The sequence below is a fragment of the Bubalus bubalis genome, chromosome 6 (assembly GCF_019923935.1).
Source record: "Bubalus bubalis isolate 160015118507 breed Murrah chromosome 6, NDDB_SH_1, whole genome shotgun sequence".
In the NCBI taxonomy this organism is placed as follows: domain Eukaryota; kingdom Metazoa; phylum Chordata; class Mammalia; order Artiodactyla; family Bovidae; genus Bubalus; species Bubalus bubalis.
Genome location: NC_059162.1, coordinates 20,162,341 through 20,189,398, shown reverse-complemented (window position 1 = coordinate 20,189,398; position 27,058 = coordinate 20,162,341). Strand labels below are relative to the sequence as shown.

General features: G+C 37.7%; 1 protein-coding gene and 1 pseudogene across 1 annotated transcript in view; both read right to left on the bottom strand.

Annotated features, from left to right (window-relative positions):
- Positions 1-1,573: 1,573 nt before the first annotated feature.
- GOLPH3L (golgi phosphoprotein 3 like) overlaps positions 1,574-27,058 on the bottom strand; it is a 49,297-nt gene continuing 23,812 nt past the window's right edge. Inside the window, exons 3-5 of the mRNA XM_006058120.3 lie at positions 23,332-23,463; positions 21,862-21,976; positions 1,574-4,002 (exon numbers count right to left, since the gene is read on the bottom strand). Coding sequence (XP_006058182.1) covers positions 3,575-4,002; positions 21,862-21,976; positions 23,332-23,463 — 675 coding nt within the window. The 3' untranslated portion in view covers positions 1,574-3,574. The remainder of the gene's footprint in view (positions 4,003-21,861; positions 21,977-23,331; positions 23,464-27,058) is intronic.
- Positions 12,377-13,329, bottom strand: LOC102405505 (annotated as a pseudogene).

Sequence of the window (27,058 nt, the reverse complement as noted above, 5' to 3'; positions counted from 1 at the left end):
AGAGTAGTGGTTTAAAGCATGTGTTTGAATTCAACCTCTGCATGGTGTCCTTAGGCAAGCCTCATTACCTCTGAATTTTCTTTAAAAATAACCTTCTATGGTTTTTTAGAATTCTGAGGAATAAATGAGAAAATATATGAAGTGGTTAACATAGTAAAAGTACTCAGTACATGAAAGCCACTAGAGTAAATAAATATAACTCCTGTAAGTTTTTCCTGATGTTCCCAGGAAGAATGCTACTCCTTTGTGCTTCTAAAAATTAAGTTTTTACTTCTACTTGAGCATTTTTCACAGAGTGCCTCATTTGCCCACTTACACGTGAGTGGGTGGGAGCTGAGACTGTGTCCCTTGTAACACCTGTGCACTACAGCTAGTCAAGTCTGAGCTGCAATGAAGACCCAGCACAGCCAAACAAACTAAAAATAAAGTGTTCTCAAACTTTAACATGTAAGTTTTTAGAGACTATGTTTTAAATGCAGCTTCCTAAGCCCTCAACCCCAGTGACTGATTTACTAGGAACCCCTATTTTGGCAAAGTACTTACACCCACAAAAGTTACTTTGATGCACCATATTTTGATAAACATTGTTATACTTTGTTTTTATACTTTCTCTGAAATAAAAATAGCAAGGAAGTAGACAATTCTAGTAAATATATTTCATGTTGTCCCTTATGCTGTGTGCCAAGTTGCTTCAGTCATGTCTGATTCTTTGTGACCCTGTGGACTGCAGCCCGCCAGGCCTCTCTGTCCATAGCATTCTCTAGGCAAGAATACTAGATTGGATTGCCATGCCCTCCTGCAGGAGATCTTCCCAACTTAGGGATCGAACCCGAGTCTCTTATGTCTCCTGCATTGGCAGGTGGGTTCTTTAACCACTGGCACCACCTGGGAAGCCCCCCTTATGCTGTAGACATTACAAGGTCAATTATCTTTCTTTTCACATGTTGTAAACTCTGTTATAGTTAGGTTTGTTACCTACACTTGGAACTTAAGACTTTCAGCTCTTCAGTAACTTCAGGTGTCACTTGCAAGTAGTTATTAATAGACTAGAATATACTCATTCTCTTCCTGGTAATAATGATGTAATTGGGTAACTTATTTTGCTTGAGATGGAGACACTATTCTTCAGACTTTACATTAGCTGGTGTTCGGGTTAGATTTAATGTGTCCTGCCCTCCAGAATGTGTGTGTATATATATACGTAAAACTAATATTTGTGTATTCCTAATTTTCCACAAGGGAGTCCAGGTGGCTCAGTGGTAAAGAATCTGCCTGCCAATGCAGGAGACACAGGTTCAATCCCTGGATCAGGAAGATCTCCTGGAAGAAATGGGAACCCACTCTAGTATCCTTGCCTGGGAAATTCCATGAACAGAGGAGCTTGCGGGCTACAGTCCATGAGCTCACAAAGAGTCAGACATGACTTAGCAACTGAGCATGCATACAGTTTTCCACACAGAATGAAACAGAGGCTGGTATCCTAGGGTAAGTGGGGAGTGTTACTGGCCTTGTATGAAAAGTTATTTCAAGTTAAAATAACTTTAGTTGTAAAACTGCAGAGAGACACCAGGGAGCCAATAATTGATCTTTATTACACAGAAATGCGAAGGCCATATGCATTAAATTGTGTTTTGCAGTGAACATTATGCAGATTCAAACTGAAGACATCCTCATCTTAATGAGATACAATATAAAAATAAACACTGTGGTCACCAAGAGTTGCCAGAAGGAACTCAATTTCCACTCTCCCAATCAAGCTGAAACTCTCCACAAGAAAACCTGGTTTAAGTTCATGCCAAACTGTTCAAATGGAAAGAAAAACTAAGTCGGGTAGACACATCCATGGACTGGTTTTTATAGTTTTAGGGAGCCAGACTGAAGCTCTTCTCAGCTTCACATTTTTTAGGAATTTGTTTCATTTAAACTTTTTATCTTTAGTCACCTAAGTGATAACCTAAAGTGAAAAAAAGTTAAGTGAGTTGGGGAATTTTGTGGGGCTAGACAATTTTAGAGGAGGGAAAGTTACAATCATTCATTTAATTACTTCTGATCAGGAAAATTTGATATCAGGTCTGGGTCATCTGTATTAGCCCTTTGATAGACTGTTTCTCTGTAGTGGTCAAGAGGCAAGATCCATTCAAGTATCAGCATTAAATGCTTGACATTAACACAGTTTGGTGCCTGTCCTCTTTATATTCCCAAATGCTGGACTCATATAGGATGCTTTTAACATCAAATTGCCCTTCTGAATACGATTTTTCTCAATAAGCTTCTCTTTGCATTTACTACTGACTTAAAAAATGTTTTAAAGAATGAGTTAGACAAAGGATTGTGTTGAGACAAGACTAATAACTAGGAGGGCATCTGTGGATTAAATATAGATAAAACTACTTCCAGGACCTTTAAACATACACAGAATAGGTGGCACTAGAGGTAAAGAACCTGCCTGCCAATGCAGGAGACTAAGAGACGCGGGTTCCATTCCTGGGTCGGAAAGATCCCCTGGAGGAGGGCATGGCAACCCACTCCAGTATTCTTGCCTGGAGAATCCCATGGACAGAGGAACCTGGCAGGCTACAGCCCATAGGGTCACAAAGAATTGGACACGATTGAAGTGACTGAGCACGCACACCCATCAATTTATGTAGGAAGCCAAAACAGGGAACAAGATCTAGAGTTTACATATATTGTCTGGACTCAGGATGGTGCTATTCAGCAATTGAAATTTACAACTCCCTAAATTCAATCAGAGTAGAGACATTTAAAGTAGCCTGGAGGAATCCAGATAGTCATGTGCTAAAGAGTGGAAATTCTGATGCCACTTTCCTTCTTTGCAAATTGTATTGGTGACTGCATAAAAGAGGTGGTTAAAAGATGCATTTTTTTCTTAATTTAGATTTCTGTTCTAATGAATGATGGAGTAGGACAATGCTGAGAGAGAGTAGAGAATATATTTATGGTTCTAGGACTGTGAGAACCAGGTAATCACATTTGGAATAGTCTCATTAATTTAGAAAAGGAAAGATGAGAAAATCAGTAGTGGAACATACATTTATATCTCAGAGACCATCTGCTCCAAAAATCAGTTTTATTTCCACTGCCCCTTATTCAAAGAGATGGTTACTTCAATAAGCTACATTACTTAGCAGAGCCTGAGAGAGAGGCTGAAAACATATATTTAAGACAGAAAACAAACTTTAAAAAATGAGATAAATGGTTTGCTCTACATCTCATTCACATTCTATGGCTAGAGAAATCCAAATCTCACTGAAACTTCCTGATAATCCAAAAGCACACTGGATGGAAGTGAGCCAAGAAATGAGAGAAAATGTTTACCGGGTGAGTGCTGGTTCACCCAATTTATTCACCTCTGGAGTGGAAGTATAGGGAGGTATAAAGCCTGCTTATAAGAGACAAGGTCTATGGAGAAGCCCTGAAGTTGCTTTCCCCAAATAACAAATTTGATTCAAGAGGGAAAAAAAAATGATGGAAAACATCTCATCACACAAAACTCGGTGATGGTGTCTCTGATAGTCACTGGCCAGCAATGGAAAAGGAGAAACCCAACAGCTGGCTACGATTTATTGAAGGCTGCAAGCACAGCCCAGATCATCTCCGTGGCACTGTGCTTTGTCCCCTCTACCTCAGGGTCCAGTTCTACTAGGTCCTTGGCTCGATTCATTGCCATATCATACTTGTCATCTGTCAGAGAGGAGAAGACATTCTCGAGCACGTCGGAGGAGTGGGCTAGCACCAGCAGCGCTAGTGTTCGCTTGTCCATACGCTGAGGGTCATTCACCCACCGCTCTAGGACGCTATCTTGAAGTTTTTTCACTAGTCGTTGCTTCTCTGTTGTATTGGTCACTGGGTGAGTAGTCATGTCAAATAGGAGGAAATTCTGCTTCTCAGTGGTTAGAATACCCTTCTCTACTAGGTTCTTTGCAATTCTCTCTCTTACATTTCTCAGCTGGTACTGTAATTTGAAAGGGTTCCAGGTCTCACCTATGGGAAAAATAAATAGAATGCTTGAACAAGACTATAAACCAACTAGATTTCAGAAGACATCTATAGAATATTCTACCCTATAACAGTAGAATGCACATATTTCTCAAGTGCATATGAAACATTTTCCATGATACACCATATGTTAGGCCATAAAACAAGCTTTAATAAATTTAAAAGAATTGAAAACATACAAAGTATGCTATTCAGTCACAGTGGAATTTTAAATTGATAACAGAAGGACATTTGGGAAATTAAAAAGATATGTGGAAATTTAAAGACACACTCTGAAATAACCAATGAGTCAAAGAAGAAATCATAAGAAAAAATTAAAAAGTACTTTTGAGTTGAATGAACATATCAAAACTTATGGGATGCAGCTTAAAGCAGTGTAAAGAGGGAAATTTATGATCCAAATGCCATATTAGAAAAGTGAAAGTCACTCAGTCCTGTCCAACTCTTTGCAACCCCATGGACTGTAGCCTGCCAGGTTCCTTTGTCCATGGAATTCTCCAGGCAAGAATACTGGAGTGGGAAGCTATTCCCTTCTCTAGGGGATCTTCCCAACCCAAGTCTTCCGCAATGCAGGTAGATACTTTACCATCTGAACCACCAGGGAAGTCCTGTATTAGAAAAGGAGATGTGAAATCAATAACCTAAACTTCTAACTTTAAAAAACTAGAAAAAGAAGAAAATACTAAACCAAAGCAAGCAGGATACAGGAAACAATAGAGAGGAAATAGAGAAAATGAAAACAATAGAGAAAATTAATAAAATAAAACTCTGGTTCAGTGAAAAGATGAAAAAAACTGACAAACCCCGAGTGATCAAGGAAAAGAGAAGACTCAAAATTACTAAAATTAGGAATGAAAGAGGAGACATTACTACTAAACTTACAAAAATTAAAAGGGTTATAAGGAATACTATGGAAAACAGTATGACAACAATTTAGACACCCTAGAAGAATGGACAGATTCCTTGAAACACAATTACCTAAACTGACTCAACAAGAAAGAAGTAATTTCAATAGAATTATAATAATATCCTGGTGGCTCAGACAGTTAAGAATCTGCCTTCAATGCAGGAGACTGGGTTCTGTCTCTGGGTTGGGAAGATCCCCTGGGGAGAAGGGAATGGCACCCCCCCACCCCCCCCCCCCCCCCGCCAAATGCCCCAGTATTCTTGCCTAGAGAATTCCATGGACAGAGGAGCTTGGTGGGCTACAGTCCAAGGGGTCGCAAAGAGTCAAACATGCCTGAGCAACTAATACACACACAATAACAAGTAAAAGGCTTCCTAGGTGGTGCTAGTGGTAAAGAACCAACCTGCCAATGCAGATATAAGAGACGCAAATTTGATCCCTGGGTTGGGAAGATCCCCTGGAGGAGGGCGTGGTAACCCACTCTAGCATTCTCTCCTGGAGAATCCTATGGACAGAGCCTGGTGGGCTACAGTCCACTGGATTGCAAAGAATCGGACATGACTGGAGCAACTTAGCACACATAACAAGTAAACAGACTGAATAGTAACTTTAAAACTTCCCACAAAGAAAAGTGGGGTCCAGACGGCTTTTCTGGTAATTCTACCAAACATTAATGGAGAATTAATGCCAATTCTTCACAAACACTTTAAAAAAAAAAAAAAAAGAAGAGGAGGCAGAGGAGGGAACACTTCCTTAGTCTAAACAGTAAGTATTCCTCTGATACTAAAATGAGACAAAACTTCACAAGAAAATATAGACCAGTATCTCTTATGTATATAGGTACAAAAATACTGAACAAAATATGTACAAACAAATCTAGCAATATAATAAAGACACAGGAAACTCTCTGACAGTCCAGTGTGCACTTTCACTGCCAAGGGCATAGGTTCAATCCCTGGTCAGGGAACTAATATCCTACAAGCAGCATGGCTCAGCTGAAGGAAAAAAACAAACAACCCCATCCCTAAACTACGTAATACAATAAAGGGGGACTTAAAACAGAAATGTAAGTTTGATTTAAAATACAAAAATCAATAAAATGAAAAGCAAAAACCAACTGATCATCTCCATAGACAAAAGCATTTGATAAAATCCAACACTCTTAACGTCATAAACACACTCCATAAGCTAGGAATAGACAGAAACTTTCTGAACTTGATAGAGGAATTTATGGAAACCTCACAGCTAGCATATTACTTAATAGGGAAAGACTGAATGTTGTCATCTTAGATCAAGGATAAGACAAGGAAGTCCATTCTCATCATTCCTATTCAGCACCATACTGAAAGTTCTAGGCAGGGTAATTAGGTAAGAAAAATAAAAGCCATCTGGATTAGATAAACTTTTTGTTTTCAACTGAAATTTTTATTTCAATTTTAATTACAGCAAAATTATAAGTAACAAAAGAAAAAAATTAGGTGAAATGCATCAAAATAAAAAACTTATACTTCAAAGGATACCATTAAGAAACTGAAAAAACAACCCATAGAATTGGAGAAAAATTTTGCAAATCATGTATCTGAAAAGATTTGTATTTAGAACATATTTTAAAAGTACAACTCAATAGTAGAAAGCAAACCCAATTTAAAAATGGGCAAAGGATTTGAACAGACAATTCTCCAAAGAAAATATACAAATGGCCAATAAACACATATAAAGATGCTCAACATCATTAGTCATTAGGGGAATGCAAATAAAAATCACAATGTGATACCACTATGTATCACTGCTGCTGCTAAGTCACTTTAGTCGTGTCTGACTCTGTGTAACCCCACAGACAGCAGCCCACCAGGCTTCCCCGTCCCTGGGATTCCCCAGGCAAGAACACTGGAGTGGGTTGCCATTTCCTTCTCCAATGCATGAAAGTGAAAAGTGAAAGTGAAGTTGCTCAGTCGTGTCCGACCCTAAGCGACCCCATGGACTACAGCCTACCAGGCTCCTCCGTCCATGGGATTTTCCAGGCAAGAGTACTGGAGTGGGGTGCCATTGCCTTCTCCGATGTATCACTAGGATAGCTAAAATAAAATTACAAAGACAGAGAATAGCAAGTGTTGATGAGGATGTGAAGGAACTGAAACTCTCACACACTGGTGGTAAGAATGTAAAACAGTCTGTATTGAAAAACAGTTCCTATTCCTGTCCTCAAGAAATTTACAATCTAGTATGGGGTGAAAGTGGGGACACAAAAATAGTATTTGAAGTAATCCCTAGTGACAAACTGGATATACTTGACCAGTTGAGTTCAGTTCAGTTGCTCAGTCGTGTCCGACTCTTTGCGACCCCATGGACTGCAGCACCCCAGGCTTCTCTATCCATCACCAACTCCCAGAGCTTACTCAAACTCATGTCCATCAAGTTGGTGATGCCATCCAACCATCTCATCCTCTGTTGTCCCCTTCCCACCTTCAATCTTTCCCAGCATCAGGGTCTTTTCAAATGAACCAGTTCTTCGCATCAGGTGGCCAAAGTATTGGAGTTTCAGCTTCAGCATCAGTCTTTCCAATGAATATTCAGGACGTAGTTCCTTTACGATGGACTGGTTGGATCTCCTGGCAGTCCAAGGGACTCTCAAGAGTCTTCTCCAACACCACAGTTCAAAAGCATCAATTTTTCGGCACTCAACTTTCTTTATAGTCCAACTCTCACATCCATACATGACTACTGGAAAAACCATAGCTCTGATGAGATAAACCTTTTTTGGCAAAGTAATGTCTCTGCTTTTTAATATGCTGTCTAGGCTGGTCATAACTTTTCTTCCAAGGAGCAAGGGTCTTTTCATTTCATGGCTGCAGTCACCACCTGCAGTGATTTTAGAGCCCCCAAAAATAAAGTCTGTCACTATTTCCATTTGTTCCGCATCTATTTGCCATGAAGTAATGGGACCGGATGCCATGATCTTAGTTTTCTGAATGTTGAGCTTTAAGCCAACTTTTTGACTCCTCTTTCACTTTCATCAAGAGGCTCTTCAGTCCTTCTTCGCTTTCTGCCACAAGGGTGGTGTCATTTGCATATCTGAGGTTACTGATATTTCTCCCGGCAATCTTGATTCCAGCTTGTGCCTCATCCAGCCCAGGATGTCTCATGATGTACTCTGCATATAAGTTAAATAAGTAGGGTGACAATATACAGCCTTGACGTAGTCCTTTCCTAGTTTGGAACCAGTCTGTTGTTGTATGTCCAGTTCTAACTGTTGCTTCTTGATCTGCATACAGATTTCTCAGGAAGCAGATGGGTCTGTTATTCCCATCTCTTTAAGAATTTTCCAGTTTGTTGTGATCCACACAGTCAAAGGCCTTGGCATAGTCAAAAAGCAGAAATAGATGTTTTTCTGTAATTCTCTTGCTTTTTCGATGATCCAATGGATGTTAGCAATTTGATCTTTGGTTCCTCTATCTTTTCCAAATCCAGCTTGAACATCTGGAACTTCACGGTTCATGTACTGTTGAAGCCTGGCTTGGAGAATTTTGAGCATTACTTTGCTAGAATGTGAAATGACTGCAACTGCGCAGGAGTTTGAACATTCTTTGGCACTGCCATTCTTTGGCATTGCCTTTCTTTGGAATTGGAATGAAAACTGACCTTTTCCAGTCCTGTGGCCACTGCTGAGTTTTCCAAAATTGAGCAAAGCACTTTAAAAGCATTGTCTTTTAGGATTTGAAATAGCTCAACCAGAATTCCGTCACCTTCACTAGCTTTGTTTGTAGTGATGCTTCGTAAGGCCCACTTGACTTCACATTCCAGGATGTCTGGCTCTAGGTGAGTGATCACACCATAGTCGTTATCTGGGTCATGAAGATCTTTTTTGTATAGTTCTTCTGTGTATTCTTGCCACCTCTTCTTAATATCTTCTGCTTCTGTTAGGTACATACCATTTCCGTCCTTTATTATGCTCATCTTTGCATGAAGTATTCCCTTGGTATCTCTGATTTTCTTGAAGAGATCTCTAGTCTTTCCCATTCTGTTGTTTTCCTCTATTTCTTTGCATTGATCACTGAGGAAGGCTTTCTTATCTCTCCTTGCTCTTCTTTGGAACTCTGCATTCAAATAGGTATATCTTTCCTTTTCTCCTTTGCCTTTCATGTCTTTTCAGCTATTTGTAAGGCCTCCTTGGACAACTATTGTGCCTTTTTGCATTTCTTTTTCTTGGGGATGGTCTTGATCACTGCCTCCTATACAATGTCACAAACCGTCCATAGTTCTTCAGGCACTCTATCAGATCTAATTCCTTGAATCTATTTGTCACTTCCACTGTATAATCGTAACAGATTTGATTTAGGTCATACCTGAATGGTTTAGTGGTTTTTCCTACTTTCTTCAATTTAAGTCTGAATTTGGCAATGAGGCATTCATGATTTGGGCCACAGTCAGCTCCCGGTCTTATTTTTGCTGGCTGTATAGAGTTTCTCCATCTTTGACTGCAAAGAATATAATCAATCTGATTTTGGTGTTGACCATCTGGTGATGTCTGTTTGTAGAGTCTTCTCTTGTTTTTTTGGAAGAAGGTGTTTGCTATGACCAGTGTGTTCTCTTGGCAAAACTCTGTTAGCCTCTGAACTGCTTTGTTTTGTACTTCAAGGCCAAACTTGCCTGATACTCCAGGTATCTCCTGACTTCCTACTTTTGCATTTCAGTTCCCTATAATGAAAAGGACATCTCTTTTGGGTGTTAGTTCTAGAAGGTCTTGTAGGTCTTCATAGAACCGTTCAGCTTCTTCAGCATTACTGGTTGGGGCATAGACTTGGATTATTGTGATATTGAATGGTTTGCCTTGGAAACAAACAGAGATCATTCTGTCATTTTTGAGATTGCATCCAAGTACTGCATTTCAGACTCTTTTGTTGACTTTGATGGCTACTCCATTTCTTCTAAGGGATTCTTGCCCACAGTAGTAGATATAATGGTCATCTGAGTTAAATTCACCCATTCCAGTCCATTTTAGTTCACTGATTCCTAAAATGTCGATGTTTACTCTTGCCATCTCCTGTTTGACCACTTCCAATTTGCCTTGATTCATGGACCTAACATTCCAGGTTCCTATGCAACATTGCTCTTTACAGCATAGGACTTTACTTTCATTACCAGTCACATCCACAACTGGGCGTTGTTTTTGCTTTGACTTCATCTCTTCATTCTTTCTGGAGTTATTTCTCCACTAGTCTCCAGTAGCATACTGGGCACCTACTGACCTGGGGAGTTCATCTTTCAGTGTCCTATCTTTTTGCCTTATCATACTGTTCATGGGGTTCTCAAGGCAAGAATACTGAAGTGGTTTGCCATTCCCTTCTCCAGTGGACCATGTTTAGTCAGAACTCTCCACCATGACCCGTCCGTCTTGGATGGCCCTACATGGCATTGGCTCATAGTTTCATTGAGTTAGACAAGGCTGGGGTCCATGTGATTATAGCTGATAAGGTTCTTTAGAATGTTAATTATTGAGAGAGTGTATCTGGGATAATGGCAGCAAGTATTAGAAATTCATCTCTCCACCTAGACAATAATTATACTAGTAGCATCTATCTGAAACAATTATTTTTGGAACTCTTGAGTTTCCACGAACACTTGTTGGTTCCAGGGGAAGCTAGGCTGGCAAACTGTGGTCAATATCAATTTCAGTCAATTTCAGCCTTCAGTGCAGCAGTGACTACTTAGCCCCCAGTCCCATGAAAGCTAGCTGTGGGAACAGAAATCTGTAGTTCTGGTGTAGCCTGCTGGAATCAGGATGGGCAATAAGGACCCTGTCTTTGAAATCTCAGGACCAGTGTTCTGGTTATGGATTGTAGCTTCTGATGGCTGACATACAGCTAAAGGCTGCCACTGCTCCAATCCCCGCCAGTTGAAGCAGCTTCCAGGGGATTTAAAAAAGAAACTTTTTTTACATTCAGACACAACTGCATGTACACAGTATTTAAGAAAGCAACGGTGCTTGCTTAAGAAAACATGTAATCTCTGAAGTACAACCTTGGAAAAGACCTGAGATCTGAAGCTTTCACCTCAGTTGGATCTGCAACACAGAGAAACCATAATATAATCAACAAAATAACAACAAACAACTCAGCAAAACCTGGGGGATGGGGAAAGTCTGATTTCCAGAGTTACTGTATTATAAGATTTCAATATCCAGCTTTCAACAACAAAAAAATTACAAGGCACATAGAAAAAGGTATGTTCCACTAAAAGGGACAAGAGAAAAAGAACATTTGTACTTGAGGAAGCCCAGATGTCAAGTTTACTAGACAAATACTTGAAAACAGCTGTTTTAAAGATGTTTCTTTATGATGCTTTCTTTAGCAAATAGCTAAAGGAAGACATGGACAAAGACAGGAAAATGATGAAGAAAATTAGAATACCAATAAAGAGATAGAAATTACAAAAAGGAACCAAAAAGAAAATCTGGAGCTTCAATACAACAGCTAAAATGAAGAATATACTATATGGGTTCAAAAACAGATTTAAGCAGGCAGAAGAATTAGCAAATTTGAAGATAATACAATTGAAGTAATAAAGTTTAGGGAAAAACAACAAAAAAAGTGAATGAAGCCTAAGGAACCTCTGAGCCACCACCAAATGGACTAATATTTTCATTGTAGGAATCCCAGAGGAGAAGAGAGAGAAAGGGCAGAAAAATATTTGAAAAAATAATAGCTGAAAATGGTCTAAATTTCATGAAAGACATGAATCTACAAATCTAAGATACTTAATGAGCTCAATGTTGACTAAAACATCCAAGATAGATTATAATCTAACTATTGAAAGCCAAAGATAAACAATCTTTTAAACCCAATTTTAAATTGAAGTATAGTTAATTACAATGTTATGTTAGTTTTAGATGTGTGGTATTGAGTTACACACACATATATTTGGGCTTCCCTGGTGGCTCAGATGATAAAGAATACACCTGCAGTGCAGGAGACCTGGGTTCGATCCCAGGTTGGGAGGATCCCCTGGAGAAGGGATGGCTACCCAACTCCAGTATTCTTGCCTGGAGAATTCCATGGACAGAGCAGCCTGGCAGGCTACAGTCCATGGGGTTGCAAAGAGTCAGACAAGACTGAGTAATTTTCATACACACATACACACACACACACACACACACATATATTTTAGATTCTTTTCCATTCTAGGTTATTATAATTTACTGACTATATAGTTCCCTGTGCTATATAGTAAGTCCCTATTGTCTACCTATTTTATATATGCTGTGCTTAGTCACTCAGTCATGTCCAACTCTTTGTGACCCCATGGACTGTAGCCTGCCAGGCTACTCCTCTCCATGGGCATTCTCCAGGCAAGAATACTGGAGTGGGTTGCCATGCCCTCCTCCAGGCGATCTTCCCAACCCAGGGATCAAACCCAGGTCTCCCATACTGTAGGCAGATTCTTTACTGTCTGAGCTATCAGGGAAACCCATGAATACTGGAGTGGGTAGCCTATCCCTCTCCTCCAGGAGATCTTCCTGACCCAGGAATGGAACTGGGGTCTCCTGCATTGCAGGTGGATTCTTTATCAGCTGAGCTAACTGTTAGTCCCATCTCCTAATTTATCTACCCCCCTCACCGACTTCTGCTATCCACTGTGGTAACCATAAGTTTGTTTTTTATTTCTATGAGTGTATTTCTGTTTTATAAATAGTTCATTTATATAATTTTTAAAGATTCCACATATAAGTGATATCATATGGTATCTGTCTTTTGTTGTTGTTGTTAGCTCATATCTTTATTAACCAATATACAATTACTTGTCTTCTGGTTTGTTGAAATAATAGGTCAGACAACATTTGCCACAGTAATGTCTGTCGAAGTGACTGGCCATAAAAACTCCAGCACCACACTCCCGGGAGTGAGGGACACTCCCGGCAAAGGCGACTGATTTTGCCATTCTCATCTGCCTTATAGTATTTCAGTACAGCCTATTTAACCTTCTTTCTCTTATGCTTGTTCTTCTTGGAAGTGGTGTAAGACTTCTTCCTTTTCTTAGCGCCACGAAGTCTCCACACTAGATGAAGAGTGGACTCCTTTTGAATGTTGTAGTCAGACAAAGTATGTCCATCTTCTAGTTGCTTGCCAGTGAAGATCAGTCTTTGCTGGTCAGGAGGAATTCCTTCCTTATTCTGGATCTTGGCCTTTACATTTTCTATTGTATCCGAGGGCTCGACCTCGAGAGTGATGATCCTCCCTATCAGAGTCTTCACGAAAATCTGCATCTTGGCAGCGGTTCCACCGCAGATGGTGGATCCGAAAATGGTATTTGTCTTTTTCTGTCTGAGTTACTTCACTTAATATGATAATCTCTAGGTCCATCCATATTGATGCCAATGGCATTCTTTCATTCTTTTTCATTATCAAGTAATATTCATATATATATATATGGATATATATACACATATATATATATAATCTTTATCCATTCAGCTGTTGACAGACATTTAGGTTGCTTCCATGTCTTGACTATTGTAAATAGTGCTGCTATGAACACTGGGTTGCATGTATCTTTTTGAATTAGAATTTTCTCAGATACATATGCCTAGAAGTGTGATTGACAGATTGTACGTAACTCTATTTTTAGTTTTTTAAGGAAACTCTATACTGTTCTCCATATTGGCTGCACCAATTTACATTCCTACCAAATGTAGGAAGATTTTTTTTGTTCCACACCCTCTCCAGCATTAATTTAGTTTACAAAGATAAAGAATCTTAAAAGCAGGAAGAGAGAAGTGAGTTGTCATACACAAAGTATCTTCAATAAGATTATCACCATACTTCTCATCAGAAACTTTGGAGGCTAGAAGACAGTGGGTTGACATACTCAAAGGGCTCAAAGAAAAAAATCTGTCACCTAAGAATTCTATATCCAGAAAAAGTGTCCTTGAAAATGAAATTAAGACTTTCCCAGGTAAATAAGGAGAAGGTAATGGCACCCCACTCCAGTACTCTTGCCTGGAAAATCCCATGGACAGAGGAGCCTGGTGGGCTGCAGTCCATGGGGTTGCTAGGAGTCGGACATGACTGAGCAACTTCACTTTCACTTTTCATTTTCATGCATTGGAGAAGGAAATGGCAACCCACTCCAGTGTTCTTCAGGGATGGGGGAGCCTGGTGGGCTGCCATCTATGAGGTCGCACAGGGTCAGACACGACTGAAGTGACTTAGTAGCAGGTAAATAAAAATTGAGGAAGGTTGTCACCACTAGACTTGCCCTGTAAGAAATGATAAAAAGTACTGCAGGTTGAAATGAAGGGAAGTAACCTGAAGCAGTAATGAAGAAATAAAGACACCCGATAAAAGTTAAATACATGGACAACTATAAAAGTTAATTTTGGTTTGTAACTCTATTTTTTATTTTCTATATACTTTAAAAGACAGATGCATTAAAGAACAATTATTAACCTATGTTATTGGTCACACAATTTATAAAGGTATAATCTGTGACATCAAAACAGAGAGTGGAATGGAGCTGTATAGGAACAGAATTTTTGTGTTATTGAAGTTAAGTTGGTATTCAAATTAGGTTGTCATAACTTTAAGATATAAAATGTAATCCCCATGGTGCAACAAAGAAAATGTCTATAGAATATACACTAAAGAAAATGAGAAGGGAATCAAAATGTTTCACTATAAAAAAATCAACCAAACATAAAAGGAGATAGTAATGCAGGAAATGAAGGACAAAAATCTATAGGCCATATAGAAAACAAATAGCAAAATGGTAGAAGTGTCTCCTTATCAGTAATTATTTATTTATTCTTGATTGCACTGGGTCTTCGTTGCTGTGCACGAGCTTTCTCTAGCTGTGGCAAGCAGGGGCTTATCCTCTAGTTGTGGTGGGAGGACTTCTCCTGTTGCAGAGCACTGGCTCCAGGGTATGCAGGCTTCAGGAGTTGTGACACATGGGCTTAGCTGCCCCATGGCATGTAGGATCTTCCCAGGCCAGGGATCGAACCAGTGTCCCTTGCATTGCAAGGCAGATTTTTTAACCACTAGACCACCAGGGAAGCCCCAGTAATTACTTTAAATGTAAACATATTAAACTGTTTAATCATAAGAAAAAATTGGCAGGATGGGTTAAAAAAACAAGATTAACTATATGCTGTTTATGAGAGACTCACTTTAGATCAAAGGACACAGACAGGTTGAAAGTGAATGGATGGAAAAAGATATTCCACTCAAATAGTAACCAAAAAAGAGAAGGGATGTCTATACTAATTTTGGACAAAATACACTTTAAATCATATAAGACAGAAGAGACACAGAGACATTATATATTAATAAAAGGTTCAGTACCACAAGAAGATAAAACAATTATAAATATTTACACTCCTAATAACAGACTCAAAATACATGAAACAAAATGGACAGAACAGACAGAAGTAAACAGTTTTGTATCACCCTACTTGCAGAATACATGTTCTTCTCAGATTTATATGGCACATTCTCCAGGACACCATATGTTAGGCCATAAAATAAATCTCAATATATTTCAAAAGATAGATATCATACAAAGTATCTTCTCTGACCATAGTGGGATGAAATTAGACATCAATAAAAGAAGGAAAATGAAAATTTGCCTATATGTGTAAATTAAACAAGCTGCAAGGAGATTCAACCAGTTCATCCTAAAGGAGACCAGCCCTGGGTGTTGTTCACTGGAAGGACTGATGCTGAGGCTGAAACTCCAATACTTTGGCCACCTCATGCAAAGAGTTGACTCATTGGAAAAGAACCTGATGCTGGGAGGGATTGGAGGCAGGAGGAGATGGGGACGACAGAGGATGAGATGGCTGAATTTAAAAAGTCTAAAATCAATCTCCTAACTTTGTACTTTAATGGACTAGAAAAAGGAGAGCAAAATAAACCCTAAGTTAATAGAAGGAAGGAAACAGATTAGAGAAGAGAGATACAAAAAGAGAGATCAGAAAAATAACCAACAAAATTAAAGAAACTAAAAGTTGTTTCTTTGAAACGATCAAAATTCACAAACATTTAGCTAGACTTCCAAAGGAAAAAAGATAGAAACAACTAAAAATCATAAATGAGAGTGAAGGTGTTAACAATTGACCTTGCAGGGATTAAAAAAAGGATTATAAAATAACACTATGAATAATGTTAAACCAACAAATTAGACAACCTAGAAAAAATGGACAAACTCCTTGAAAAGTTCAAATTCTTTAAACTGACAAAGAAACAGAAAATTTCAGCAAATAAAAAGATGAAATCAGTAATCAAAAATCAAAACATCCCAACAAAGAAAAGTCCGGGGCCAGATGACTTCATCAGTGAATTCTACCTTACATTTAAACTAGAACTAACACCAGTCCTTCTCAAAGTCTTCCAAAAATCTAAAGAAGGAACACGTTAACTCATTCTGCAAGGCAAGATTATCCTCATACTAAAGCCAAATAAAAACATCACAAGAAAAGAAAGTTACAGACCAATACGTCTTATGAATGTAGATTCAAAATCCTTAGTAAAATATTAGCAAACTTAATCCAACAGCATGATAAAAGGATTATTTTTTTTTTTTTTTTTTTTTTTTTTTTTTTTTTTTTTTTTTTTTTTTTTTTTTTTGATAAAAGGATTATTCACTACGATCAAGTAAAATTTATCCCAGGAATGTAACAGAAACTCAAATAGACTAAGGATCTAAATAGATGTTTTTCAAAAGAAGGCATACAAATGGCCAAAAGACACATGAAAATGTGCTCAACGTCAGTAATCATCAAGGAATTCCAAATCAAAACTATAGTGAGATATCACTTCACACTTGTTAGGATGGTTATTATTAAAAAGATAAAAAATAACAAGTGTTCAGGGAATTCTGCTCAATGTTATGCGGCAGCCTGGATGGAAGGGGAGACTAGGGGAGAATAGATACATGTATATGTTTGGCTGAGTCCTGCTGGCCACCTGAAACTACTACATTATTAATCAGCTATACTCCAATATATAATAAAAAGTATTTAAAAAAGATAGGGACTTCCGAGGTGGTCCAGTAGCTAAGACTCCACCCTCCCAATGCAGGGGACCCAAGTTCGATTCCTGGTTGGGGAACTAGATGCCTCATGCCACAGTTAAGATCCTGCATGCTACAACTAAGACCCAGTGCAGCCAAATTAGTAAATAAATAAAAATAAATATCTAAATATTTTAAAAATTAAAAAAAAACACAAATGATGGCAAGGACATAGAGAAAAGTGAACCCTCATGCACTGTTGGTGAGAATGTAAATTGGTGCAGTCACTATAGAAAACAGTATAGAAGTTTCTCAAAAAATTAAAATGATAACTATCATATAATTTAGTAATTCTACTTCTGAGAATTTTTCCAAAGGAAATGAAAACACTAACTTGAAAAGATCCATGTACCCCACGTTCACTGCAGCATTATGTACAATAGCTGAGACATGGGAGCAATTGAAATATCAATTATGGATGAACAGGTAAGGAAAATGTGGTACACACACATGAACATACACATACACACACACACATATACATACATTGGAATACTAATCAGCCATAATAAGAGGAAATCTTGCCATTCATAACAACATGGATGGGCCTTGAGGGCATTATGCTAAGTGAAATAAGTCAGACAGAGAAAGACAAATACTGTATGATCTCACTTGTATCTGGAATCTAAAACAAAACCAAAAAATTCCAAAATTTTAGATACACAGAACAGACTGGTAGTTGCTAAGGGTGGGAAGGGGAAGAATGTCACAATGTATGAAGATCAAAAGACACAAAATTTCAGTTATAAAATAAATAAATCCTGAGGATGTAATATATAGCATGGTAACTATAGTTACTAACATTGTATATTATATATTTGAAAGTTGCTAAGAAAACAGACTTTCAAATGGGCTTCCCAGGTGGCAGTAGTGGTAAAGAACCTGCCGCCAATGCAGGAGACATAAGCAATGCGGGTTTGATCCTTGGGTGGGGAGGATCCCCTGGAGCAGGGCATGGCAATCCACTCCAGTATTCTTGCCTGGAAAATCCCATTGACAGAGGAAACTGGTGGGCTACATACAGTCCATAGGGTCGCACAGAGTTGGACACAACTGAAGCGACAAAGCACTCAAAGCACTTAAGAAAACAGATCTTAAAAGTTCTCATCACAAGAAAAAAAAGCTATGTGTGATGATGGATGCTAACTACACTTATTGTGGTAATTATTTCACAATATACATAAATACTAAATCAACATGATGTACCCCTGAAACTAATATAACATTTATGCCAATTATATTTAAATAAAAATCAAACAATGTATCAATAATACATCATTTAATATAATTAAAAAAAAACCCCATATGACCATGTCACTTGATTCAGAAATGCAACTTAGAAACGAACAAAATTCTGTAAAGCAATTATCCTTCAATTAAAAAAAAAAAGAAAAGTAATGACAAAAACGAACACCCTTTCATTATAAAAACTTCTAGGAAACTAGGAATAAAAGAAAAATTCCTTAATATGATAAAGAGTATTCATGAAAGCCTTACAGTTAATATCATAATCAATGGTTAAAAGACTGAAAAATCCCCCAAAAGTCAAGGAACAAGAAAGGCAAGGAAGCCTGCTTTCACCACTGCTATCCAACAATTTAAGGAAGTTCTATCCAGAGCTAGTAGATAAGAAAGAAAAATGAAAGGCATGTAAGTTGGGAAGGAAAACCTAAAATCATCTCTGTCTGCAGATGACATGATCCTATACATAGAAAATCTCCCCACATACACAAAATGCAACTAGAGCTAATAGACTCGACTAAGTTGCTGGGTACAAGATGAAAACACAAAAATCAGTTGTTTCTGTATATCAGAAATGAATAATCTGAAAATGAAATTAGGAAAGCAATCCCATTTATAACATTGTGTAAGAAAATTAAATATTTAAGAATAAGTCTAACCAGGGAGGTGAAAGATTTGTACACTGAAAACTATAAAACTGATGAAAGAAAATTAAAGAAGACCTAAATAATGGAAAGACAGCCTAGGTCTATTTTAATGGACAGGAAGATTTAACACTGTTAAAATGGCAATAACCAGCCAAAAAGATCTACAGGTTCAACCCAATACCTATAAAATTCTAACAGCCTTTTCCACAGCAGTGGAAAAGCTGACCCTCAAATTCATATAGAATTGCACAAGACCCAGAACAGCCAAAACAACTTTGAAAAGGAAGGATAAAATTAGTGGATTCATACTTTTCCAACTTCAGAACTTACTACAAAGCTACAGTAAGTAAAACAGTATGGACATACATACAGGTTAATACAACAGAATAGAGAGTCCAGAAATAAACCTTTGCAGATATGGTCAGCTGATTTTCAACAAGACTTCCAAGGCCATTCAAGGGGGAAAGAATAGTATTTTTAACAAATGGTTCTGGGAAACCGCATATCTACATGCAAAAGAATTAAGTTGAACCTTTATATCATATTCGAAAATTAAGTAAAAATGGATCAAAGAACCAATTTAAGAACTAAAACTGTAAAACTCCTAGAAGAAAGCATTGGGAAAATCTTTATGACATTAGATTTGGCAAAGATTTCAGTGATATGACACCAAAAGTCAGGCAACAAGTAAACTGGACTTCATCAAAATTAACAACTTTTGTGCATCAAGAGTTACTCTTAATAAAGTGAATAGATAACTTATAGAATGAAAGAAAATATTTACAAATCATATATTTGATAAGGGATTACCATTGGGACTATAGAAAGAGCTTCTAAAACTCAACAACAACAACAGAAGCCAATTCAAATATGGGCAAAGGACCTGAATAGACATTTCTCCAAAGAAGATACATAAATCATCCATGAAAAGATGCTCAACATCATTAATCATTAGGGAAATGAAAATCAAAACCACAATGAGATACCGTTTGTATCTACTAGAATGGCTATAATTAAAAACAAAACAAGTGCTAATGAGGATGTAGAGAAACTGGAACCTTACCATGGCTGTAAGAATGTCAAAGTCTGCAGCCTCTGTAGAAAACAGTTTGGTGGTTTCTCAAACTATTGAACTATCACATGACCCAATAATTCTACTCCAAGATATACATCCAAAAGAATGGAAAGCAATGACTTTATCAGATATATGCACAACAAGGTTCACAGCAGCATTACCCACAATAGCCAACAGATGGAAACACCCAAGTGTTCATTAACAGATGAAATTAACAAAATGTGGTAGGTATATCACATACAACAGTATATTACTCAACCATAAAAATGAATGAGATTTTTGATGTAAGCTTAAGATGAATGAACCTTAAAAAAATGCTTAGCTTTCAAGTAAGTCAGGCATGGAAGGACAAATACTGTATGATTCCACCTATATGAGTTACTTAGATCAGGTAAATTCATAGAGACAGAAGGTCATTAAGAAGTTGCCAGGAAATGAAGAGAGGGAGGAAGAGGGATATTGGGATGATGAGAAAGCTTTGAGTGTAAAGAGAAGTAATAGTTATATAACACTGTGTTTTTAATGTCACTGAATTGTACACTTATGATTAAGATAATAAATATGTGTATTTCACCATAATAAAGTTAACTATATACCCCTGAAACGAAAACATGTCCACGTAAAAACTTGTCTATGAATGTTCTCGTTAGTCAAAAAGAGGAAATAATTCAAATGTCCACCAACTGATAAATAAATAACTAAAGTAGTATAACCATCCAATGAAATATTATTTGGAAATAGTCAAATTAAAACTGGGGAAATTTGTGACTTCACTGGCTGTCCAATGGTTAAGACTCCGTGCTTCCACTGCAAGCAGCAAGGTTTGATCCCTGGTTGGGGAAATAAGATTCCACATGCCACGTGGTGCAGCCAAAAAGAACAAAAAAACAAAACAAAAAACCTAGGCAAATTCTAACAAGATTGGTGAATCATATCAATTTCAGTACCCTGATTATCATATACTAAAATTTTGAGAAATTTTACCAGTGGGGGATTCTAGACAAAGCATATAAAGGTATCTCTCTGTATTAATTCTTACAACTGCATGTCAATATATTGGGTTGGCCAAAATGTTCCTTCGAGTTTTTCTGTAAGATGTTATGGAAGAAACAGAACGAACTTTTTGACCAACTCAATACAAATGTCTCAATAAAAACTTCAATTTAAAAAAAACTGCTCCAGAAGATGACACTGGCTATGACCTCAAAGTGCCCTGTGGAAGATTCTCCTATAATTTTATGCCGTATGCTTAGTTATTCACATTAAAGTTTTTGAACTTGCCTTTGAGGAAAAAAGGAATGAAGTGCTGATACATGCCACAACATGGATGAACCTTGAAAATATTATCCTTGGAAGTCAGTCACAAAAAACCATAAGTTGTATGGTTTCGTTTATATGAAATATCCAGAATAGGCAAATCTACAGAGATAGAACGTAGATTAGTGGTTGTCGGAGCTGGGCAGGAGGGCTGGGAAACGTGGGGAAAACTGCTAGTGAGCATAGGGTTTATTTTGGGGATGATGAAAATGTTCAAAACTTAGGTTGTGATGATGGTTGCACAACTGTGTGAATACACTAAAATCCATTTAATTGTATACTTTTACTGGGTCAACTGTATGATGACCCTGTATGTGAATTACACAACAACTGTATGTAAATTATACATCAACACAGATGTTAAAAAAATTTCTTGTGAGCTTATGAGGTATACAGAGGTAAGGTGAAGCTTTGGAAAACTTTATGTATTGATTAATCATGCCTTTTTTGTCCCTCATTAGTACAGTTTAACAGTGAAATATATATATCTTACTCAGCACCCTGAATTTCTATACTTCTTCTTCCAACCTTAAGAGTAGGGTAAAGATTATAAAATGTGGGATTTTTAAAATCATTCTGCATCATCTTACCGGTGAGTAGCTCTATCCATGTTTGGACAGTTTCTGTGGGTTCAGTTGCTTTGATGTGTTTGAGAGTTTCATCCAGTAAAACATCACCTGTTGGGCTGTCTGACTTTAGCAGTACCTTTCAGAAAAGAAGAAACAAGAGACTCTGGTTCATCTACTTCATTCAAATTAAAATCAGCGAATATGCTATACATATGAAGTGAAGTGAAGTGAAGTCACTCAGTCGTGTCCGACTCTTTGCGACCCCATGGACTGTAGCCATGGGATTTTCCAGGCGAGAATACTGGAGTGGGTTGCCATTTCCTTCTCCAGGGGATCTTCCCGACCCATGGACCGAACCCGGGTCTCTGGCATTGTAGGCAGACGCTTTACCATCTGAGCTACTGGTTAAATGTCATAGGAAAAGCAAAGCAGCATAACATATTATCTCTGTTTCCTCAAGAAATTTAAAATCTGGTATGGATAGATAAAAATAACACTTGAACTGGGCCCCAGTGGCAAACGATATAAATGATAATGGAGAAAAAAGATTCAATAATAACTCTTTGAGCCTGGAAAACCAACTTGTGAAACAATTAGTAAAGATAGGAAACTCGGATAAGGTTGATGAAGCTTGGTTTTAACTGACATGGGATAGCCAAGTTGAAATGTCTGGATAATAGTTAACTATGTTCCTGGAGGTGGAAAAAGAAGACAGGTCTAGAAATTTGAAAATTAATATCATAAGGGTGATAGATGAAGCTGTAAAGGTAAATGATATCTCTAAAAGGATACAAAGTGATATAAATTGAGATATAGATATTAAGGAATGGAGAAGTAAAGGAAATAGGGTACCACTAGAGAAGCAAGAGGATGTACTATAACAAAGGTCAAGAAGAGAGGAAATTTCAAATAGGAGGCAGTCAAAAGTGTCAAATACCACATACAGGTTAAAAGAGAAAAATAAATTGAAGACTGAAAATTAGCTGATGACACCTAAGAAGGTAGTTTCACTAGACTGCTAAGTAGACAGTGAAGTTGTGAGTGGAAAAAACAAGTAATAAGAAAATGGAGAGAGTGGTATAACTCATGCTAGGGAGTACTTGCAAAATAATTGGAAGGAGGGAAACAGAATGGTTATCTGAGGCTGACCAGAGTTAAGACCGCATCTGACTCACATGTTTACCTCCTCATTATATAATACTCTGTTTCATAATATTACAGCTATAGATAAATACGGAAAAATAATCAACACCATCCTAGATCTGACTTTTCTGCATAAAAAGGGAAGACAAAACCATGAACTTCTTATAACTCTTTAGACCATGGATACTTAGATTTCTCTCTCTGCTACAGGATAATTAAACCTGTTAGACAATGGAACAACTGAATAAGTGGTATTTTTATTGTCTCACGTCTCAAATCTTGCTATTCTTCCAAAATGGACTTGGTATCTGCCCTTTCATAAGAGGATATTCATGGAGGATGCTCTACCTTTCTGTCTAGTAGTCGCTTCTTACGCATGGTTGGGGGTTCTAGATAGATTCGACCTCGCATGGCCAGCTCTATCAGGATGCCGCCTCGCAGGCCAGATGATATGCAGTCATTCCAGAAAGATGTGTAACCCTAGGAAAGGGGAAAAGAGAAAAGAAAGAACGTTCTGAAAGGGATATGGACTTGCAGCAAGCACCCAAAGAATGTTCCATTTTGTTCTGTGATTCATTTCACATCACATTACATGAACTCAAGGAAAAATAGAGAATAAATGAAAAAAAGTCTCTTTAACTTCCTTAATCCACTCCCTCCCCCAAAAGTATGACTTTCTAACTTCAAACTCTTTGTGAATTCCTATGGTTGGGCTGTTAAGTTAATAACTGCTGCTGCTGCTGCTGCTAAGTCGCTTCAGTCGTGTCTGACTCTGTGCAACCCCATAGACGGCAGCCCACCAGGCTCCCCTGTCCCTGGGATTCTCAAGGCAAGAACACTGGAGTGGGTTGCCATTTCCTTCTCCAATGCATGAGAGTGAAAAATGAAAGTGAAGTTGCTCAGTCGTGTCCGACTCTTAGCGACCCCATGGACTGTAGCCCACCAGGCTCCTCCATCCATGGGATTTTCCAGGCAAGAGTACTGGAGTGGGGTGCCATTGCCTTCTCCAAAGTTAATAACTGGCATGCCAAATTTCAATTTTTGAGAAGAATTTTGGTTTCTTTGTTTCCATGACATTCTAAATTTCACAGTGGGATACAAATAAGTTAAGTAGAAAGATGTATACTGTTTGAGCTTTTTTACCTCCAAGGTATTAGTTGCAGGCTATTTTGATGGATGGTGTAGTAGAAACCCAGCTCTGCCATTGACTAATTAAGTGCCTTGGTATGTTACTTAACCTTTCTCAAGTGCAATGTCCTCATCTGTAAAACAAGGGCACTAACGTCTACATAAGTTTATTTTGAAGAATAAGTAAGATATATATTATCAATATAAGAAACCATTTAGTATAATACCTGGTATATTGTAGGCACTTACATGTTAGTTTCCCTTCCTGAGGAACTACAGGGAATACAAAGATATACAATTAATAGCCACTATCTTAAGGATCTGAAAATGTAGCTGGAAAGACCTGCAAACTTGAGGGAAGCTTTCTGTGACAATATAAAATTTAAATAAAGGCTCAACTGAAAACTGGAGTAGAAGAAACAGGTATAAATTACCATAGAAAGCCTGGTTTAGATGATACTTTTTCAAAGTATAAATTACTTTTGGGCTATAGTAGTCAGGAACTCTTATGGGACTTGAGCTGGGATTTGAAGAATAGGTTGGATTTAGCAGAGAGTGAAGGTTTTCCAGATGAAGGAAGTCATTCAAATTCTACCTATTCTTCACAAGGGCATTTTAAGCAAAAGCATTAAGGAAGGAGACCTCAAATATGTTTAGAGGTTTAACTCAAGGATTTAAAGAGAACTCATGAGATCAAGTTGGTCAGGCTAGGCTGTAGAAAGCCTTGAAGCTCTGAACTTTTTACTGAAAGGCAATATTGAATTCTGAAGGTTCTAAGCAAGGAGTTGTGATTAACACAAGGAAGACCTAACAGTTATGAACTGTGTAACACTTTTTAGCTATCTTTGGGTGTAGCTTTCCCTCTCACTGGAGAGAGGCTGGGTGTGATGTTGGCAGATTCTAGCATGGCTTTAAAGCATGAACAAGACTAAGTCACTATTCGTAACAGTAATGTCTAATATATACTGAACACCTAACTATGTTGTAGATTTGTGCTAAGCTTCTTTGCATGCATTATATGATTACATCTTCACAACAATCCTGTAAGGGAGGTTCTACTATTATCCACATGTTAAAGATGAGGAAACTAAGGCTTATGGAGGTTATGTAACAGGACAGAGGTCACAAAGCTAAGTGGCAAAGCCTTGAAAAACAGCTTTTAAAAATTCCAGGGACTTCCTGGTGGTCCAGTGGTTAAGACTGCATGCTTCCAAGGCAGGAGGTGTGGATTCAATCATTGGTAGGAAACTAAGATCTTGCATGCCAAATGGTGTGGCCCAAAAACATCCAGTTTTCCTCTTTATTAATTTAGAAGTTATACATTCACTTTTCTTTAGGAAGTTATCTTTGCAATTTTAACATGCATGATAATTTAAAATTAATATACTAATTTATTTTCAAAACAAATCAATATATTAATCTCTCCTAATTGGCCAATATTATATCTTTTACTTCACAAGTTAGACATCATTATTTTATTCAGGTAGCACTTGTTTAGATTTACTCAGATGCTTACCAAATTCTTTGCTCACCATTCCTTCTTGCATCTCAGATCTCCTTTCTGGTACCATTTTCCTTCTTCCTAAAGTAGAATTTCCTTAAGTAGAAGTCTGTTGAAGGCAAATTCTATTTTGTTGATCTGAAATGTCTTCATTTTACCATTATTTTAAAAATATTGTTTTTCTGGACATAAAATTCTAGATGGATAGTTTTCTTTTTATCATATTGAAGATGTTATGCCCTCCTCTTCTAGCTTCCATTGTTGCAGTGAGAAATCTATCATTCTTATTGCTTGTGGTAGGTGGCTTGTCTTTTTTCTTTGGTCCTTTACGATTTTCTCTTTTGGTGTTTTTCTGTTTGACTACAACATAAGTGTGTGTGAATTTATGTATCCTGTTTGGTATACACTTCCTGTATCTGTAGGCTCATTTATTACTTCTCAAAAAATGTCAACTCTTATTTCTAAGAATTTTGGCTTTCCTCTATTCCCTTAATTCTTTCAATTTTTCTTATTCTAACCTCCATGCCTTTTAACCTCTCCTATATATTTTCCATTTCCATTGCCTCTATATTGCTTTTTAAAGAGTTAGTTCATATCTGACTTCCAATTTATTCTCCATCTATACTTAATATGTTAAACTAACCCCAAGAAAGTGTTAGTCACTCAGTCATGTCCAACTCTTTGCAACCCCATGGACTATAGCCCTCCAGGCTCTTCTCTCCATGGAATTCTCCAGGCAAGAATATTGGAGTGGGTAGCTATTTCCTTCTCCAGGGGATCTTCCCGACCCAGGGATCGAACCTGGTCTCCTGCACTGCAGGCAGATTCTTTATCATCAGAGCCACTGCTTTACATCTCTTAAAGTTCCATTTATTTTTCACATTTACCTGGTCATTTGTGATCATTTCTTCTTTTGTGATTCCTTTTGTGTTCATTTTATGATTCTTTTATTTCTTTAAAAATATCATAGACATTTCACATTGTTTGATCATTTTAATATCTAAGGTCCTTGAATGAACCAGTGTTACTTCTGCTGATTCTTTCTCATGGGTGTATTTTTCTTTGTATGTTTGATGACATTTGATTAAGAGGCCCATATTTAATTTTTTGTAAATCTTTGAGATTTTGGAGGCCTAAACTGAGGATGTATTCCTTTACTTTTTTTTTTGACCACAATATGTGGCACATGGGATCTTCCCTGATAAGGGATCAGATCTATGTCCCCTGCATTGGGAGCTTGCAGTCTCAGCTACTGAATCACCAGTGAAGTAGGTGAGGATGTCTTCCTTTAGAGAAGATCTACATTTGCTTTTGCTGTGAGTAAGGCATGGTGGGACTAGGAGACTGCCAAGAATACAGTTTTGGTGGGGTGTGGGGGGAGCACACTATATGACTTGTGAGATCTTAGTTCCCTGACCAGGGATTAAACCTGGGTCCCTGGAAATG